The sequence below is a fragment of the Leuciscus leuciscus genome, assembly GCF_965113295.1.
Source record: "Leuciscus leuciscus genome assembly, chromosome: 9".
NCBI classification, from domain to species: Eukaryota; Metazoa; Chordata; class Actinopteri; order Cypriniformes; family Leuciscidae; genus Leuciscus; species Leuciscus leuciscus.
Window position 1 is genome coordinate 27,416,463 of NC_138733.1, and position 18,893 is coordinate 27,435,355.

Here is an 18,893-nt window from a genome sequence, read left to right on the forward strand (position 1 = left end):
TTTTTTTTTTTTTTTACTTTTTTTTTTTAATATATATATATATATATATATATATATATATATATATATATATATATATATATATATATATATATATATATATATAATACTATTTTAAAACCATTAATTCGAAATACTACCCAAAAAAAAAAAAAAAGTCCGGCTCACCAATCGCCCCCCGCCCATCGAGTGCTTGAAGTGCGTCAGAAACAGAGCGCGCGCGCGATCAGTTGTTGGTAATTTGTTGTGTAGCGTGCGCGACTCCGCATCCAATGTAGACAGCACTGCTTTTGTTAACACACAGCTCGTAGAAACGGGCCTGGCAGCTCGCGCCAGTTCTAGACGCGGTGAAAGTTTCCTGATTGTGACGGAAGGCCGAATTTACATGACACATTATAAATGAGCATAGTCTGCGATAGATACAGTGCCAAAAAGAAGAGAAGAGGATAAAAGGGGATAAAGACAGAGGTAAAGTGATGTAGTGAATGAACAATTTATGGCATAGGAGTAAGATACTATAATTTCATGGCAGTTATTTTTACCTTAAACTTAATGTTAGCAGTTGTTCTGAGTTCTCCAGAGTCCCCAGACTGTGTGGTTTTGTAACAATCATGTCAGTTTTAAGACGCATTTTTTATTATCACTTTTTTATTAATGTTTTACTCTACAGTTGTGCAGTTGTGGGTATACAGTACAGGCCAAAAGTTTGGAAACATTACTATTTTTAATGTTTTTGAGTTCAGTTCTGCTGCCTAATATATTTAATGAATAAAATGTTAAAAAGAACTGCATTTATTTAAAAAAAAAAAAAATTCTAATTATATAAATCATCTTTACGACCACTTTTTATCAATTTAACACATCCTTGCTGAATAAAAGTATTGATTTATTTCAACCAAAAAAACAACCAAAAAAACAACTGACCCCAAATTACTGACCAGTAGTGTATATTGTTGTTACAAAAGATTTCTATTTTTAAAACATTTAAAAAATGTTTTTTTTACTATTTATTTATCAAAGTATCCTAAAAAAGTATCACAGGTTATGAAAAAATATTAAGCAGCAGAACTGTTTCCAACTTTGATAATGAATCATCATATTAGAATGATTTCTAAAGGATCATGTGATAGACCGGATGTCACATGTGACACTGAAGACTGGAGTAATGATGCTGAAAATTCAGCTTTGCATCACAGAAATAAATGATAATTTAAAGTATAATAAATTGAAAACCAATTATTTTAAATTGTAATAATATATCACAATATTAAAAAATGTTCTGTATTTTTGATCAAATAAATGCAGGCTTGATGAGCAGAAGAAATTTCTTTCAAAAACATTAAAAATAGTAATGTTTCCAAACTTTTGGCCTGTACATTTTATGGCATAGTAATGATATTTATTTACAGGTTTATTCAAAATAGCAAAGTTCACATTAAATCTTTATTGTAAATCGTGCTATAAAAGATAATGGGGACTTGACTTGAATGCTATGTAATGCTCTTGGTATTTGTGTTTAGGCTGTAATGTGTGTGTGTGTGTGTGTATATAGGCCTATATATATATATATATATATATATATATATATATATATATATATATGCTAAATCATGAACACAATGACGGGGTGAAATGGGCTGTGATGCATGGGGCGCCAGGTAAAATCTTGCCTAGGGCAGCAAATTGGTCAGGGCCGGCCCTGACTAGTAATTACAGACAGAATAACATTTTTTGGGAGAACTGACCCTTTAATGGGAAGACTAATAAAAAAGTAAGTAAACAACTCAGCCACAAATCAAACTTGAAAACATGAAACATGATAACTTTGGTGGTTTTTAGTGAGCAATCAGCTTGGGGAACTTAAAGGTACATCTTCATGTCTGTGTCTGTCAACAGTGCTTGATTTTCAGCTTGATGACCGCTGAAAATAAGTTGAAAGCTGAACATTAGGTCACAAATAATATATATTGTTTAAATTGTTACAGCCTTTAGTTATTATTTTGGAATAAATGTAAAAATGCGTACAAGTACTAACTTGATTAAATTTATAGTTGGTTTTAATAAAGTGTAAAAATACAAAATAGAGTTATATTTGGTCTCTCTTTTTATGAAATGTTTATTTAACCAAGAAAATTAAATGTAACAGGGACATACATTTACATATGATACATAAAAAAGTGAGGACTTTGCCTCCTCATTTAAAAACACCACCACACACCACTGATGTAAAAGTCCCTTAATGGCGTGATTGATAATCGTTGGAATCACTTTCAGAACAATGTTTTTTTTTAGCTGATGAATGATAAAAAGATTGACAGCAGTCACTGTCCCGACTTTAAAGAGCTTGAGCATTTAAAGCTTGCACTTAATGAACACAATGTTATCGTCCTTCCTTGGTTGAGGACGCCAATGTAATTTTCATCATAGTTATCTTTCTTGGGATTAACGGTTGTTGTGGAGAATTAGGCTATGAAGTGTGGCAATATAGCAATAAAATACACAGTTTTTCTGTAGAAGGCATAGTTTCTTTAGTTACTTCTAGAGGTGTAACAATATATCGTAATGCAAAAAAATGCAACAATTTGTATCGTGGATAGTGACAATCTGTATTGTGTAGGCTATAGTTCACCCAAAATAAAAATTACTGTGTGAGGAAAAAAAAAGTTATCAGAGTCTTAGTGTCAGTACTACATTAAACTACTATATATAATGTTGAATATAATGTATAATAATGCAATGGGGGAATATTTGTGGGTCCTGATAATGCCAAATGTCTGATGTTACCAGTAAAAAGTGGCCTACATTATTTTAAATATATCTAGTCAGTGACAGAGTGCAAGCATTTTCGTCTGAAATAATTATGTATTTTCAGCTTCAGAATCATGAATATTTGTATTCTGGTGTCACTATTGTCCTGTGCATTGAGTTACAAGCACCAAGTCCAACCCTATTCATTTACACCCACAATGTGATATCAAATATAGCATTTTAATAAACAGTACATTTTTGTTAACCTTTTACCATATGTCTTGGAGTATTGCAATAATATCGTATTGTGAGTTCAGTATCGTGATATGTATCGAATCGTTACATGAGGGAATCGTTACAACCATAGTTACTACTGCATCAAAAATGGCTCATCCTATTAGAGGCATTGCTATTTTTCTACTTCAATTATTTTGATATTATCTGAAGAATTCCTTCACAAATATTCTAGGAATGTGGTATGTTTATATGTTGATGTTACATCAGGGTTGTTCACTTCACTATTCACAATAAAGAGACAGTGACCGTACAAGTGTGTTTGTCTTTGTGTGGGCTGTTGTGTGGGAGTGTGTGGTATGCATGTCTTCATAGGAAAGTACAAGCATCTGAATGGGGGATGTCCCAACACATCCAAGAGAAGAAAAGAAGAAATGCAGTGGATCTAAGTGAAAAAAACAACAACTTCAGTATAAACATGGTAGCCACACCCCCCCTCCTCCCCCGGATGAAAAACCACAATCATGCTTACACATCATAACCCCTAATATCGCCTTAGGCAAACCACCTTTTCCTCTTTTTCAGAAGTCTGGTAGAGCTGAAGAGAAAGTGTTTTATTTGCCTAAACGGGCAGCCACATGTCACTTATCATCATGTCATCTCTGTTGTGTTGCCGCTGAAATCTCTGCGCCTGTTACGACAAATGGGCAGAAATTAAAAAAGTTGATTTGATTTATTTTCACTGAAGTCGATGTATATGTCCAATCACTTCACTTCATACAGCAACTTCATACTTCATTTCTGTCTAGTTGTGAGGTTCTGACCATCCACCTTCTCTTATGTTTCCAACCACAGCCGCTACCGAAAGAAACAGAGGAAGAGAGAGAGAGAGAGAGAGAGAGAGAGAGAGAGAGAGAAGGTCCAGGGCTTAAACATGAGCATAAAAAAAAGGGGAAACCCTGTGGGAGAGACCATGTCTAGATGAGATGCTCATTCAATCTCACAGCCACATTTCACACTACAGCACACACTAAGGTGAGTGAAGCAATCTCTCTCATAATTTCATACATTGGTATTGTATTTCTTAGTGAATATTGCCATTTGAGTGTCATTCTTTATATTCCTTACAGCATATTTTAATTGAACAATTAATTTCCATTGGGGCTTTGAATTTAGCCATAGGTCAGTGACAAATCTACATAGTCTATCTTTATAGAGTTTAACAACACATTTAGGGCTATAACCACCATAGGGGGATGCGTAAACCAAAACTGCTGGGTTGTGTTAACCCAATTTTGGGTCAAATATGGACTAACCCAACATTGGGTTAAAAAATGCCATTTAAAAATGGACAAATTGCATTTTGGACAAAATCAAAAATGGACAAAAATGCAATTTAAAAATGGACAAATTGCATTTGTTACATTAAAAATGTAAACCAACGGCTGGGTTTGTCCATTTTTAAATTGAATTTTTAACCCAACGTTGGGTTAGTCCATATTTGACCCAACATTGGGTTAACACAACCCAGCATTTTTTAGAGTGATATCATTCAGTTTAGAAGTTGATCAATATGCAATTTCCAATGACCAATTCTTAAAATGTTACTTTTTATCCTCCTAAGCCTAAATATTTGGTTATATTCTTGAGCACATTGGCCATCTACAGGCTTCAAGGACTCTCCTTTTAAAAATAGATTTATTACACAGTATGACACTATTTTTAAACTAGACTGATTTGGTCAGTCGGGTAAATGAAGGTTCCTTTTGTATTGCTGACTGGTTGTAAGAATGCTGAGGGGAACAATAATGGGAAACTCTTTGGAAAACTCTTTAGAAACTCACACATTGACAGCAAACACACAATGACTTTCCTTGCAAGAACTAATCGATTCTGGCACCAAATCGAAATGTCACATCAGTAGTAAAACATTTCCTTTGGAAGATAATGTGTTCAATTCAATGTATACAGAAAAAAAAAGTCCAACTTCAAACTTCTGAACACTCGGTGGGTTATGTTCAACCCACCTGGGTTTGAGGACTGGGTATCTTTGTGGGCCACATGGGAATTCACCTTTGAGACAAACCACTGCTCTTTTAGACAGACATACATGCAAAACTAGAAGCCGGTGTGGAGGGAGAGTAGATGGTCTGAGGCCTGTAAGTAAAAACATGATTAGGTTTGAATGCAAATATTCATATACTGTACAATCCCTGCAGGTTTAAATAGATTTTCTCACCACATGACGTTGTGCTTTCTTAAGCTGTACATAGATAAAGTCCACGCATTTAGGTCACACATCAGGTTTCTCCTAATTGATTCACTGTGAATATATCTTTGGTTTCACTGATTCATTTGATTCCTTTTTCTTGGGCTCTGCTATAATCACAGAGATGACTGGCTCGAATAACCCCAGGTTCCGCCTCTTGGTTGGCTGGTGCTGCCTGATGTCTTCAGCTCTTTTGATAATGACGGTATATCTTGGAATACATTCTAACGAAAAGGTAAAGTGACCTGTGATTGCCTCAAACCACACTGCCTCTTATCATGTAGAAAAACTGAAGTGTAGCCTGTTTTCAAGCATATTCTCCCATCTGGCATTGGTATACCCAATGGGCCGACCCCAGCCTTGTGCTATAGGTTGAGCAAATTTTATTGGTTGGGCTGCTCTGATAAACAGATTAATGTTTTGAAAGTCACGTTTTTATAGTACAGTGTAGGCTGTAGTATAGTAAATGGCACACTTAAGTTTTACTGCAATAGTATCTGATACTTCTCAGTTGTTTGTTCATTTTCCAACACGGTCTCATGGCAATTTGTAACAATTTTACGTTTTGATGAATTGCTGGCTTATTCTTATCAAATTCCTAGAATCTAATTCGTTTTTTTTGGTACGATCTGCTTATGTCCCAGTAGTGGTCTGGTTTAGAGGTGGACCTTTATATTTACTTTTTTCGAAAAATCGTACATTTTCGAACAATTCACGCTGTACGAATTCATACAAAATAGCCACCACGTAAAATGGTTACATTTTCATGAGAGGTTGGATTGTCATTTTGAGATTAACATTTTTATTATTATTTTTTTATTTAGTCTGAAACAAAAAAGACAGGAAATGAAAAGCCAGGAAATGAAGAGCCCAATTTAACAGGTTTGCTTATTAATCCGTTTTCAATTTAAAGGAAAATTGCACACCTTCGTCATGAAAGTAACAATCTAATACTCTTTTACAGAAAACAACACCAAACCTGTCCAACAGATAGGTGAGAAATGTTGAACTTTTTATTGTGAACAGTGGATTGCCTTGCCAATGTGAAAAGAAATGTAAACAATAGATGAAAAGTATCAGTTCTGTTAATAGTCTTCAAAAGCTATCTTTCAATCTGGGAAATATTCCTATTGGGGAAATTTGTATGATTTCTTTAAATAATAGTTTTAGTTTTTTTATTTGTAAAGTGAAAATAATCAAGTTGCACTTTCAGGATCCCGTTACAACCCGTCTTTTAACGACTATATGAGTCTCATCCGAGGTAAGAGAACATCTTCCTTCCTGTGGACCTCTTCACACTTTTACTCTTTCCCGTTTCCCCCTTTTGCACTTTTTCTGCATCTCTCGCTTCTCTCTATATCATGAAAACAAGAGATAGTGGGACTTTTGGTTGTGTCACTATGTCTCTTGGTTTCTCTGCTGCATTGAGGAAGTTGGACATGTGGTTCTCTGCTTTTAAAGAATCTTTTGTGGCCTAAAAGTGATTTAAGTCAAGTTACCACATTCAACTACACATCACACCTGTAAATAAGCTAGGACTAGTCGTTTTCTGTGAGGGAACTTGAGGTCACCTGGAAGTTCACCTTCACACCATTCGAGTAGGAGGTCGTACCTTTTTTTTTTAAAGCACTCTCATCTCATTCGTGTGACTGTCGCCTCGCTGAACCAGATTCAGTCACCACAATGACACTTCTGAGGTGACGCTGAATGTTTATCGCAGAGGCGTTGTGAATCAGTGGAAATTTAACTAGCCTAAATGTGCACGGCTCTATGTACGAGGAAGGAGGTCGAAACGTTCCTTTAAAAGGCTCTCCTTCCCTGACCTCACTTCACGTCCTGTGTGAAGTGTGTTTTCATATATATGTGGGATGAACGGCAGCTCCGACCCCCACAAATGGAACATTTACACAAGAAAATGATAAGCGCAATTAAATTAATAAAATTATACTCTTCAATGTATTTGTGTTTTTAATAGTAATGAGCCTGGTAGCAACTTTTTATATTTTTAAAAGGAAAAGGTTTACATGTTTGACTTGATTTACTTAATTTATTTGACAAAAATTTAATTAAGTTATCAAACAGTCTGCACTGCATAAATAAATATAGAATAATCCTTATTAAAGCTACAAAAGTTATTTAGTCCAGAGCTGTGAGTAATTTTCTTTGTTCCCTTTGTTTTTTGATTAACATTAATAAAAGAAAATTAGTGGCTGCTGTCACTTTAAGCGCTTGAATGGTTTAAAAGCATTTGCATGAATAAGAGCGTGATCACATAATGTAACGCTAGCCAAAGGATGACAGAAAAAACGGATGCTGCATTAATTGCGTTAAATATTTTTAAGCATTAAACTGAATTTTTATATATATATACTCAATAGTGAAATATCTGAAACGCTTCCAATATGCATAATTGTGCATAATTTTACTCGCACATATAATTTTTTTTCACATATTTTGTGCTCACACCCAAAGTATATATAATGTTGCACATAAAACATAATCTCAATACTAAATTGAGTTATTTTTTGCTGCTTATTGTGCTTTAGTATAATGGATCCGTGCATCAGGTCTTAAAGTGACAGCCTAATATACCTGCTGCCAAATTATGAGATAATATTAAAAATATTTTTTTATATATATACAGTTTTTCCCCATGGTATCAATGTCAAAATTGTGACCAGTGAAAATGCTGAGTGGCTAGTAACTTTGGAAAACCACTCACCACAGTCAAGCCCTGTATATATATATATATATATATATATATATATATATATATATATATATATATATATACACATTAGGGGTGTAACAATATATTGTGTCACAATATATCGCAATAAAAAAATGCAACAATATATATCATGGATAGTGACAATATGTTTTGATTATAGTTCATCCAAAATAAAATTTCTGTGTGAGGAAAAAATTCTAGTCAGTTTTATTTTAACGTCAGTAGCCTACTACATAAAACTACTAATGTTGAATATAATGTATAATAATGCAATGGGGGAATATTTGTGGGTCCTGATAATGCCAAATATCTGATGTTACCAGTAAAAAGTGGCCTACATTATTTTAAATATATCTAGTCAGTGACAGAGTGCAAGGCATATTCGTCTGAAATAATTCTGTATTTTCAGCTTCAGAATCATGAATATTTGTATTCTGGTGTCACTATTGTCCTGTGCATTGGGTTACAAGCACCAAGTACAAGCCTATTCATTTACACCCACAATGTAATATCAAATTTAGGATTTTAATCAACAGTAGGCAACATTTTTGTTAACCTTTTACCATATATGTCTTGGAGTATCGCAATAATATCGTATCGTGAGTTCAGTATTGTGATATATATATATCGAATCGTGACATGAGGGTATCGTTACACCCAAAATATATATATATATATATATATATCATGGCTTCCACAAAAATATTAAGTAGCACAACCGTTTTCAACAATTATAGCAATAAGAAATGTTAAAAAAAGATTAAAATATTTTTTAACAGTAGTGTGTGTGTGTGTAGAACTATCTAACTTTAGATAGATAGTTTCCAACTTCCTGTTTTATTAAATACACCAACACAAAATAGTTTTTCAAGGAGTTTTGAATCATAAACTTTTGTATATGAATTTAAGCACTGTGTTCCTCCCAAAAGCACAGAATAAAGTGTTAATAATTGGGAAAGGTTTTCAGACTGCAAACTAATATTTCCATTCTCTTCCTCAGACAGTAATGAAACCTGGATATGCAGTGATCCCTGTGAGAGCAGCTCCCTCCTCTTAAATAACAACACTGTCCAAATTAAAACCAGCGGTATTTACTATATCCACGCCCAGGTTATCTTCGTCATGCATCCAACGAAAGACGTGAATCCAACGAAGAAGCAAGAGGCGAGAGTTGTTTTGCTCAAAAACAAAGGTCCTGCTACACAAGTCAGAATACTGAGCGAGGTTTTTCGCTTTGAACCAGGAACATTGACAATGATCCGGCTGGTCAAGCTGACAAAGGGAGAGAGCATCAGCCTGAATATACATCCTGAATCCCTGCGCCTATCGACTGAAGCGTGGCATACTTACTGGGAAATCTTGCTGTATAACAAATAATAAGTCTAAATCTCTCAGATTCTATTCCTGTTCCTTAAAGAATTACAAGACCCACAATTCAGTTTCTGATTGTTTGTAAGTCAGGTATTTCACCTGAAGAATCAAAACCATCTGTATTTATGTTTACAAAAGTAAATAATAAAAGATAGTTCTCAAGCCCATTATGGGTTTCAAAGGGAATATTTTCTTCTTTGTATGAGTTAAAACGCAAAGATTTATTTTTATATTATATGACTAAAGTAATTGTTAAAATATTTTGAGATTTATTGCAAATGGTTTATTGGTTATTTGTGTATTGTATTTTAATTGTATTTAATTTCTTTTTTAAAGTAAAGTGCTGTAAATAGTCTTCAAAATGTCCAGTAATTTGTTAATTTAATAATGCATGATGAACAGTAGTCAAAGTGACAATTTGAAATGAACTCGGTTTTTTAAGTAATTTATTTGTGTACTACCGTTATCCTACCTGTAAGCTATTTCAAAATAAAAGTTGATTCAGTGCAACATACATTTCCCTGCTTGAATTGAATTCAGACTCAACCGTGAGGTTTTGTATAACTTGTTTTTTGTATTAGCCACATGAGGGCGTCAGTCATCACAGGAACGGCATCTGAACGTGGCCTTCCTGTTGGTCTTTTGAAAGCAAACCACTGAAACTTAAACCCACTGCACTTTCGCCGCAGATACAACATTGTGTTTCGATTGCGTAGCTATAGGCCTACGTGTACATCTTATCTTGAAGGCTAAAGGCATGAGGAAGCTTCCCCACTTTGCAGAACTACCTAATTTAATGTAAAGGTCAGGGAGAACGGTGGGCCTATGTCAAGATCAATATTTAGCACGCCGTCTAGTTTTGGTTTTTCGATTATAGTCTACTGAAACAATTCCGACATTTTAAGTACCCAGTCTTGATGGAGTATAGCCTACTGTACGAAGTCGAATATATTTCCAAAAGTCTATCCCCGCTGACAAACTGTAACCGCAAGAGACACTGACAGCTAATTTCATGTGCTGTGAGTCACAATTCTGAATTCCCCACATCTATAAATCCTCTTTTTTTAGTTTATTCCTCTGCCCACACTGAAAAGTCATCTCACCTTTGTGTCTTCACTCATGTTATACGGTGGTTGACAAACTGCAGTGAGGTAAGGATGAGTTGCATGATGTATAAAGAGCATGTGACAACAGCGTTCGGTGCTTCATTTTGGTATATTATTAAGGAAAAAACAAATTGCACAAATTAATTTACATTATTTTAAGCCTTAAATGCTTCTGACAAATGGTTTGGTTATCAATAAAGAAAGCAACTCATATTGTACCACACGTACACTGCAACATTTAAGAAAGATTTATCTAGCCTTTGACATGTTTACTACAATTTAAGGCTTAGTTTATTTAGGCCTACTTCCTCTCTCTCTATTAGATGTGGAAACTCGTTTGAGGAAGCAAATCATGCCATTTTTAAACGAACATTATATTTTCGGATAGGTTTTTCTGTTCTTCTTTCATGAGACTGACCTCCCCAAAGTCATCAGATTCATTATCACTGAAAATGTTCAAGCAACGCATTTTTTTTTTTTCAAAATCTTTACTTTCGTAAACAATGTTTCCCTCGTGTCCTGTGATGAACCAGCGCATTTTCGATACGTATAGGACTATTTAACTTTCTGTTATTAAAACCAGATTTTGATTTCTAAAAATAAAAAATGCAAACTTTACCTGTAAGTTAAAACTTGCTTTAGCACGTAGGACTGGAAGAACAGTTTGTCAGCATAATTCGGCAGCGATATGCAAAGCAATTGAACTTAACCTTTATTTGTGAATGTCTGTTTGTGCACCATCAACCATTTCCTGTTAGCTTGTGGTTTTTTTGCACTCATGCATGCATTAAACAATATACGATACCTTTACATGTTTTACTCCAGTATATATTTCTCTGAGTGGGGTTATTTATTTGAAATTTCAGTACAAACAAGCCAAGATACAGGTCATTAAATGCATTTTGGAATTTCACTTTGGATGACTAATTTCACAAAATGTGAAAAGGGTTACATATTTGAAAACAACGTGCAAAACCACTTGTAGAGAAAATACACATTATAGCGCAATTGGACTTTTGACTCAAAACCTCATAGTTACTGAGATAAAGTTACTGAATTGGTGTACTCATAACATACATCGGCAAATCCTCTCTGAAAATTTCCTCCCATGCATGTCCAGCACGTTTATGTGTCACATGGCGACACAAACAAGGTTTCAGGTGATAATAATAGTGGCATGGAGAGTTAGATAGGTTAGAAACTACAGCTACTCTGCGCATCATCCTTTGAAAAGAGAATGGTGCTTTTTTTTCTTCTTCTTCGTGGTAAAGGTGTTAACCCATTTGCAGAGGGGAGCTGTGAAACTAACCGTGCTCTACGTCACATATCCCTTCCCCCGTGGAGCATTATGGGGAAAAGAGAAAACGGTAAATGGAGAGAGGGGTCAGAAATGTGGAAAGAGGGAATCCTTACAGAATCATCAACCCAGACATACCACTGCATAACCACATTAATCTGACCTAAAATAAAGGGGCTTTCCCACACTTCCCCCTCTCAAAGTTCTGCCCTTTGATGTTACATCACAGGTGCTCTCTGAATGTGGTGCTTTCTAAAGGTTTCAACAGAGAGCTATGGTCACAGACTTGCAGTGCATGTGAATCAATGCTTGTATGATGACATCGAACATTTTAGAGCAAATCCAGGATTTACACAGCCGCATGTATTTTTGTTTTAAAAGAAAGAAAGCATGAAACATAAAAATAAATCTTCGCACAAAGAGAGTGAACTGTAAAAAAAAGTTGCTGCCTTAAATTTTTAAGTATGTCATTTCAACTTAAATGACTTAAACTGACTGAGTTAAAAAATGAGTTAAATCTTGTATAACTTATAAAAAAAGTTATTTATAACGTCTTTTGATGAGTTAAAGCAATGTAAAAACACATATTGTCATAACCTATTGATTATATAATTTTTTACTGTGTATTGATTACTTTTACACTGTAAAAAATGTCTAACCTCTCCAAGTCAAAATTTTCTAGTGACTGGTCACATCTAAATTTTTAAATTGGCCCAAGTGCAATTCTTGTTGCAATAGTCTGTTAACATTGGCTCAATGAGAAATAATACATCAGACTAATTGAAAAATTTAGATGTTATCAGTCACTAGAAATTTTTGACTTGGGGATGTAATTTTTTTTTTCAGTGTATGCTGTATGGTATCTTTTCGATCTTTTTAAAGCTTTAAATTTTAGGTGAAATTAACCTTCAATGTAGGAACAGAAAACTATCTTTATTTATTTTTGAAGATGAATGAGCTACTTCGGGTTTGGAATGACATGAGTGTGAATAAATAATGACAACTTTCTTTCTTTCTTTCATTACAAGACTTGAATATAGCACACAAGTTGTATAGAGTCATCTTATGGTGCTTTTAAGTCATTTTTCATGACCATTCAGAACAGTGTGAAGATTCATCCATCATCTCCTTATATAGGCCTAGTCCATGAAAGACATAAAGAACGTCAAATATGTTAAGATAGAGTCAATGCTGACAGATTTGCATTACTGAGTAAACTATTCCTTTATACAACTCCTAAATATAACTAGTGGTAATTTCTCCACTCCCTGATGTCATTTACATAACACTTTGTTTACATCAGAAAACTCCAGAAGAGTTGTTGCTATCATTGAACATGGATGCTAAATAAAAATGTTAAAGGTATTTTACATTTATGCAGGGACAAACTTTCAGTGCCTACATATAGACCCAAATCACCGCACGTAAATGTCATGTCGCCCCTACAGCTATACGGAACAGGACCTGAACACTTCATGTTGACACGCAATGCACCATTACAGCAGAAACCACAAACAAGGCCCGAGAGTCAGATCCTGAACGAAAGTGAGGAGGACATACAGTAATGTGCAAACAGTTTCCATTACATTTTCTTAATTAGGCAACAATAGAATGAGGAATTACTACATGGAGCGGTGCGTGAGCCACATGGCGCAATCATGGCAGTAATCCTCACTGTAGTTCATGTATATGCAGGTTATTTACGTAGCAATAATTTCATAACATTGAGCAGCTTTAATGGGATGACTCACACTGAACAAATAAATAAGATACTATGAGTAAGAGAGGAATGAGTTAACACACTTTCTTTAGTGTTTGACTGAAGCTTTTGCGGAAGGGGAAAAGCATGAAGCTATTGTGGCGTTATACTTCATTTCCTTTCTCAGTGATTAGAGGAAAGGGTATGCGATAGGCCTATAATAGCACTGATGCACGGATAAGTTGAGACAGCAAGACAGCATAAACCACATTAGTACACTAGGCCCCTGTTGTATATTCTTTATGTTGCAGGCATGCAAAATAATGAATTAAAACCACTGATCCATAATAAATATAAATGTTGATTAATAGAGGTCATATTTTCAGCTTTTCATTTCAAAATATTCGTTCACACTAAAAATTAAAAACATTGCTTAAAAACCTGTCGTACACAATCTACATGCCTTCCGTCATCTGATCCACACTTTATAAGTAAGTAGGCTAAGTTTAATTCTAAAATTGCTTTTACTGTGGAATCTTTGATGATTTTAAGTAGGCTACAAATAACTTTTATATTGACAATATTTCAACATTTACGAGACAAAGCAACCTAGGTTACCTGATTATCCATCGATACGTTTTTTGTTGTTTGTTTTTTAATCATGTTAATGTAGGCCCCGAAGTATCAAATTTGATACAACAACAGGCTTATGTAGAATACATTTCTCAATCATCACTGTATACATTGTGATGGACGGTGCGGAACTGTACCGGGCAACTAGTTGCCTGTCGCTTGTTTTCACGTGTGTCTCGGTAACTTATAGTAGGACCTATGAGTTTTTAGATCCAGTCATTGTTGTCCACTTTGTTTTGTGATGTGTCCGTTACTCAGTTACACTCAGGTAGGCTATAAAAGTCACTGTCGGTTAATGGGTGAGCTCGCGCCGCGATCGCGTCAAATGTGAGACTTTTCTGTATTATATGAATTGTGAAAAGCGCTAAACAAATAAAGGTGAATTGAATTATATATACATTATAGATAGCCTATTGTTGGCCTATGATAGATCATTGTTTTCGCCATGCTTTAAATCAACACCCCCCTTCACATCACATGTATCATTAGCTTAGAATTCAGAGTTCCCCACTTATAAATATGACTTAATTTGGTGATTCATGTGCTCGAAACGCAATATTTCAGACTCCATCTAAGGCCTTGTCTACCCATTATCCCATGCAAAGTTCTTTCCAGCCTCACCAGAAGTCCAAAATGTACAATTGGCGCACAATTATCAGGATTTTTACTTCAGCTGTGAGGTTTTTTTAAGATGCCGTTGGCATTTTCTAGCAACTGCTTATTTAATCAGTACAGTGGCCTTTTTCTTTTGAGGAATGTTGTGGCATGTTAAGAAAAAATGAAGAATAAAAAGAATCACACATTATGTTTCATGGTGTTTTTAAGAAACCACAAACAAAAGAGCTCAGAGCCTCCACAATATGTATATTGCGAAATGGCTCATGTTTATTAGGACTGTGTCTTGCATCAGCTTTTTTAACTGCTAAATTAACAAAGAAATGTATCAATAGACTTCCGCTTCAGTGACAAACCTGTTTTTGGCACAGAAAGTGAGCATGAGATAAAGAGAATGAAAAGGAGAGAGAAAACAAAAACAAGACTTTAAAGGCCAGAAGATTTTCAGGGTTGGAATCTCCCAATAGGAACTAAGTGTTGGCCGAGTTGGACAGGCTCCTATTACAACACCAGGCTGAAACTGAAAGCGCCTGTGGCATATTGACATTAATCACATTGAGCTGGTTTGTCAGCTTTCACTGTGATGTCAGAGAAGGGATTATGAAATTGCTTATTTACTAATCTAATCCTGTATGTACATTAATAAAATGTTAAACAATCAGAAATGCTTGCCTTTCTTTAAAAAGCCATTAATGAACATCATATATTGCTTAACAGATCAGCAACTCATGAGAATTTAATTATGAATCCATATATGAAAAAACAAACAAATCAAAATTACATGTCGCTTCTAATTAAAAAAGTAGGCTACATTAAGTTAACTAATGGTCTGTTAAGCGTAATATAAGAGCAATAAAAGATGAATTAAACTTATAAAGTGAACCAAACAATGAACAAAAGCAGAATTTTAATGTAATTATAATAGTTTATTGAAAGTGTGAACAGGACGTAATATTTCTCACTATGTAGTCGAGTGTGAGGGTGTGTGTCAGTGCTGTATTTCGAGGTTAGTGTGTGGGTGGAACGTCGGTGTTTGAGAGCAGAGGGAGGGTGTTCTTTCCCTTTTCAAACCAACCTCTGTTCCTCAAGCTGGTTGCACTGACATCACTGGAGTTTCCCATTTAGTGTATATAAAGTGATAACTTGAAGCAGGTAACTTCATTTCAAAAACTCACACAAAAAGGAACAGATCTCAGAGAACCAACAGCATGGTGAATTACGAAACGACAATAGTAGATCTGGAAGCCAGCGTAGGGGGAGTTTATCAGACAACGGTGGCACCTGTACCAGTGAAGTCCTCCAGAAGCTGGATATGGAAGACAGTCGCCGCAATCGCTTTTATCGGCCTCTGCGCCACAGCTGCTCTTTTCTTCGCCTGGCATACGACGGTAAGATGAAACTTCAGTGTGGGACGATAGTCATTATTCAAGTACATAACAGTGTGACCTAATTTCACATTTCAAACGAGTCATTAATAAGCAACATTTGCCGTGTCTTTCACAGAAACCAGACCAAAAAGAACTTCAAAACTTTCAAGAAAAACAAATCACTCCAGAAAAACAATTCAGCACGACCACACCAGGTAAATAACATTCCTAGCATTCCATCTCTGTTTGCACTTTTAAAAGCTAAATCTGTATTTTTTCATCCTGATTGTAACTATTTTACGAGGTGGCGATTTTGTATGAATTCGTACGATGTGAAATCACATACTCGTAATCCCTAAACCTAACTGTGAGAGGGGCGAAAGCAGATTGTACAAAAACATACAACTTAAATTGTATGAATTTATACAAATTACCCACCTATTTGCCAAAATGTAAAAACAGTTACGATTTCAAATGAAATGTTGTTCTTTTTACATCAAACTCAATGTTTTGCTTTTCTGGTTATGCTAAATTATTTTACACATTAATTGGCTTCTGCTGTTAGACTCAAGACTGTGAAACTAACACCAATCCTCTTTTCCACAGGGCACGGAATAATGCTGAAGCAGATCGCTGAGAACACAAAGGCAGCCATTCATTTACATGGTGAGTCTCAAACTGTGTCTTTGACTTTCTCTGTGCTCCGGTGTCATATACGTCATGGGTCATCTCATTTCAAGAGGCTAAGCTGAATATTCTTAGTCAAGATCATCTTATCAGATACTGCCAGTGGCAACAAGACTGAATGTTTGATCAAATATTAGCTAATGTGGATTTCCTAGTATAGTGGGAAGTAATCTAAATGCAGTAGTGTAAAGTTTCCTCACACATATCTAATGTGCCGTGGGCGGCAAGAGGTGGGGACACTCCAATAAAATGTATGATTACTTCATTGCATGCTCTACTAAAGATAGACCTCGATCATTAACCCAAACACCCAAGAAACCTGAAACAGGCCCACTTCACTACTACCTTCTCAAGTTTTAGGATTATATATTAAACAGTTTAATAGGAAAGCATTTGAATGCTGTTTTTACCATTTTGATGCATTCTCAGTGCCACCTTCTCACACATTTATCTTCTCCATTCCCAGGTGAGCGTTCTCACGACGGAAAGTCGGATGTACTGAAATGGGTCAGCGGCGTGGATCAGTCGTTTGAACAGGGCGGCCTTCAGCTGAACAACAAAAACGAGATTCACATCCCTGCCGATGGCCTTTACTTTGTGTACAGCCAGGTGTCCTATGCCACTAAGTGCAACGTGGACGAAGATGAAGATAATGCGCCACGGAACTTCCTCAGCCACACCATCTTGCGTTATACGGACGCAGTGGGCGATCAGATGCCCCTGCAGAACTCGGCCCACTCCGTCTGCCAGTCAAAAGAGGAAGGCGGGAAGACCGTCTACAGCACCATCTACCTCGGTGCCGTCTTCAAGCTTATGGAGGGCGATAAGTTGTCGACCAAGACCACCCGTGTGGCGGACGTCGAGGAAGAATATGCCAAAACCTTCTTTGGAGTGTTTGCGTTGTGATTTATTAGCCACATGAGTCAAGTGACACTGGTACAAAGACAAGTGTTTTATGTTAAAACTCTGAAAAGTATGTTCTCAGGGCATTTGTTTTAAAGTAGTTTGACTAATTCTGAAAGTCCTTATTGCATCATGACGTAACGTTTTGGTTCTAAAACACACTAGATGCAGTGAGAGCCATGCACTGAATACTATGTACTCAGTCATGAGCAATATAACAACGGCACTACACCTCGTAAACTTATTTTAAGCTAATATGATGTTTATTATCTTACTTATTTCGTTGTAGAAATTGTAAGGAACCATGTTTTTTTGTGCTATATATCATTATTTATAACTTTTGAGTGTGTTTAATGTATTTTATTGTCCTATTTATCTATTTATTAATGATTGTTATATGCTATTACTTGGAAAATTAATGTATTGAGATTGTTTGTTGACACGTATCTGTGATTCTAACAGTGAATAAACAAGAAGTATTACTGCAATACACTTGTCTCATTCCTAACAGCACTCAAAAAGAAGAAGCAGCTTGTGACAGGTCATATGAACTCAATGGGGGATTTTTGGATTGCAGTACATGACTTGTGGTTCTTTATCTTCCTAAAGTCTGACTTCCTTTTGTTTGTCAAAAATGAGGTCACTGCTTCTTTCCCTCACAAACGTTTGCTGCTTTTCTCCCAGGTGTGATTAGAACAAAAGCCCAGAGCACGGAATTAACAGGATTGCATCACTGCGTTACTCTCGTGAAGGGAGGAGATCTTACAACTTTAAAGCAACAATGTCCCTGTGAATTCCAGGGAGTGCTTTCCAAAACACCCAAAACTACTATTTAAAATCCAAATGAAATAGGTTTGTTGCCCTTTACAGCTAAAGTAACTAGTGTTGTATTACAAATTTATAAAATGTTACATCTAGGTTCCAATACAATAGTATATAAACTGAGAAAGTTCTGTACACTGTGTTTTTCATTTTGAGGCATAGATGATGAGTTTCAAAGAAGATTAAGTCAAGCAACCCAGGTGTCTGACATTAACCTTTTGTCTTTATGCACCTCTAGAACAGTGTCATTGTCCCAAGTTAAGCTATGATAATGTGAAGGTATGGGTGATACTGTCAGGCTAAATGGATTATCATCTATGCATTTGAATGACACTGTTATGCTGATGAGATCAGACTGACTCCTGTACTTCATTTACATGCCACCTCTATGTATTATATACCCTTGAAAGG

At 35.6% G+C, this 18,893-nt stretch overlaps 2 protein-coding genes and 1 long non-coding RNA gene across 6 annotated transcripts; 2 read left to right on the plus strand and 1 right to left on the minus strand.

The window, feature by feature from the left end:
- Window positions 1-2,807: 2,807 nt before the first annotated feature.
- Window positions 2,808-11,324, minus strand: LOC309506856. Of its 3 annotated transcripts, XR_014208948.1 has the most exons (5): window positions 11,079-11,317; window positions 5,010-5,475; window positions 3,777-3,840; window positions 3,551-3,673; window positions 2,808-3,427 (listed from the first exon to the last, which is right to left on the minus strand). It is a non-coding gene; the product is annotated as an uncharacterized lncRNA (long non-coding RNA). The 3 variants fall into 3 exon arrangements; XR_014208946.1 differs by having other exon boundaries at window positions 3,777-5,475; window positions 11,079-11,324; XR_014208947.1 differs by having other exon boundaries at window positions 3,777-5,139; window positions 11,079-11,323.
- lta (lymphotoxin alpha (TNF superfamily, member 1)) lies at window positions 3,927-9,867 on the plus strand (the record flags this gene model as incomplete). Of its 2 annotated transcripts, XM_082180813.1 has the most annotated exons (6): window positions 3,927-4,017; window positions 5,374-5,486; window positions 6,076-6,133; window positions 6,216-6,245; window positions 6,465-6,512; window positions 8,983-9,867. In XM_082180813.1, the coding sequence occupies 5 exons, from the start codon at window positions 5,376-5,378 to the stop codon at window positions 9,357-9,359; spliced, it is 624 nt and encodes a 207-aa protein (XP_082036939.1). In that variant the 3' UTR covers window positions 9,360-9,867. The 2 variants fall into 2 exon arrangements, with proteins under 2 accessions (XP_082036939.1, XP_082036940.1); XM_082180814.1 differs by lacking the exon at window positions 3,927-4,017 and having other exon boundaries at window positions 5,376-5,486; window positions 6,091-6,133.
- Window positions 11,325-15,774: 4,450 nt separating the features above from the next.
- On the plus strand, window positions 15,775-18,148 carry tnfb (tumor necrosis factor b (TNF superfamily, member 2)). The gene is made up of 4 exons (XM_082180812.1): window positions 15,775-16,091; window positions 16,207-16,285; window positions 16,677-16,736; window positions 17,224-18,148. The coding sequence occupies exons 1-4, from the start codon at window positions 15,912-15,914 to the stop codon at window positions 17,661-17,663; spliced, it is 759 nt and encodes a 252-aa protein (XP_082036938.1). The 5' UTR covers window positions 15,775-15,911; the 3' UTR covers window positions 17,664-18,148.
- The last annotated feature ends 745 nt before the right edge of the window (window positions 18,149-18,893 follow it).

Bases quoted from the DNA above. Each gene is read 5' to 3' on its own strand.
- tnfb (XM_082180812.1), top strand. From the start codon at position 15,912: ATGGTGAATTACGAAACGACAATAGTAGATCTGGAAGCCAGCGTAGGG. The intron at 16,286-16,676 runs GTAAATAACATT...TCTTTTCCACAG, and splicing joins ATTCAGCACGACCACACCAG to GGCACGGAATAATGCTGAAG. The intron at 16,737-17,223 runs GTGAGTCTCAAA...CTCCATTCCCAG, and splicing joins GGCAGCCATTCATTTACATG to GTGAGCGTTCTCACGACGGA.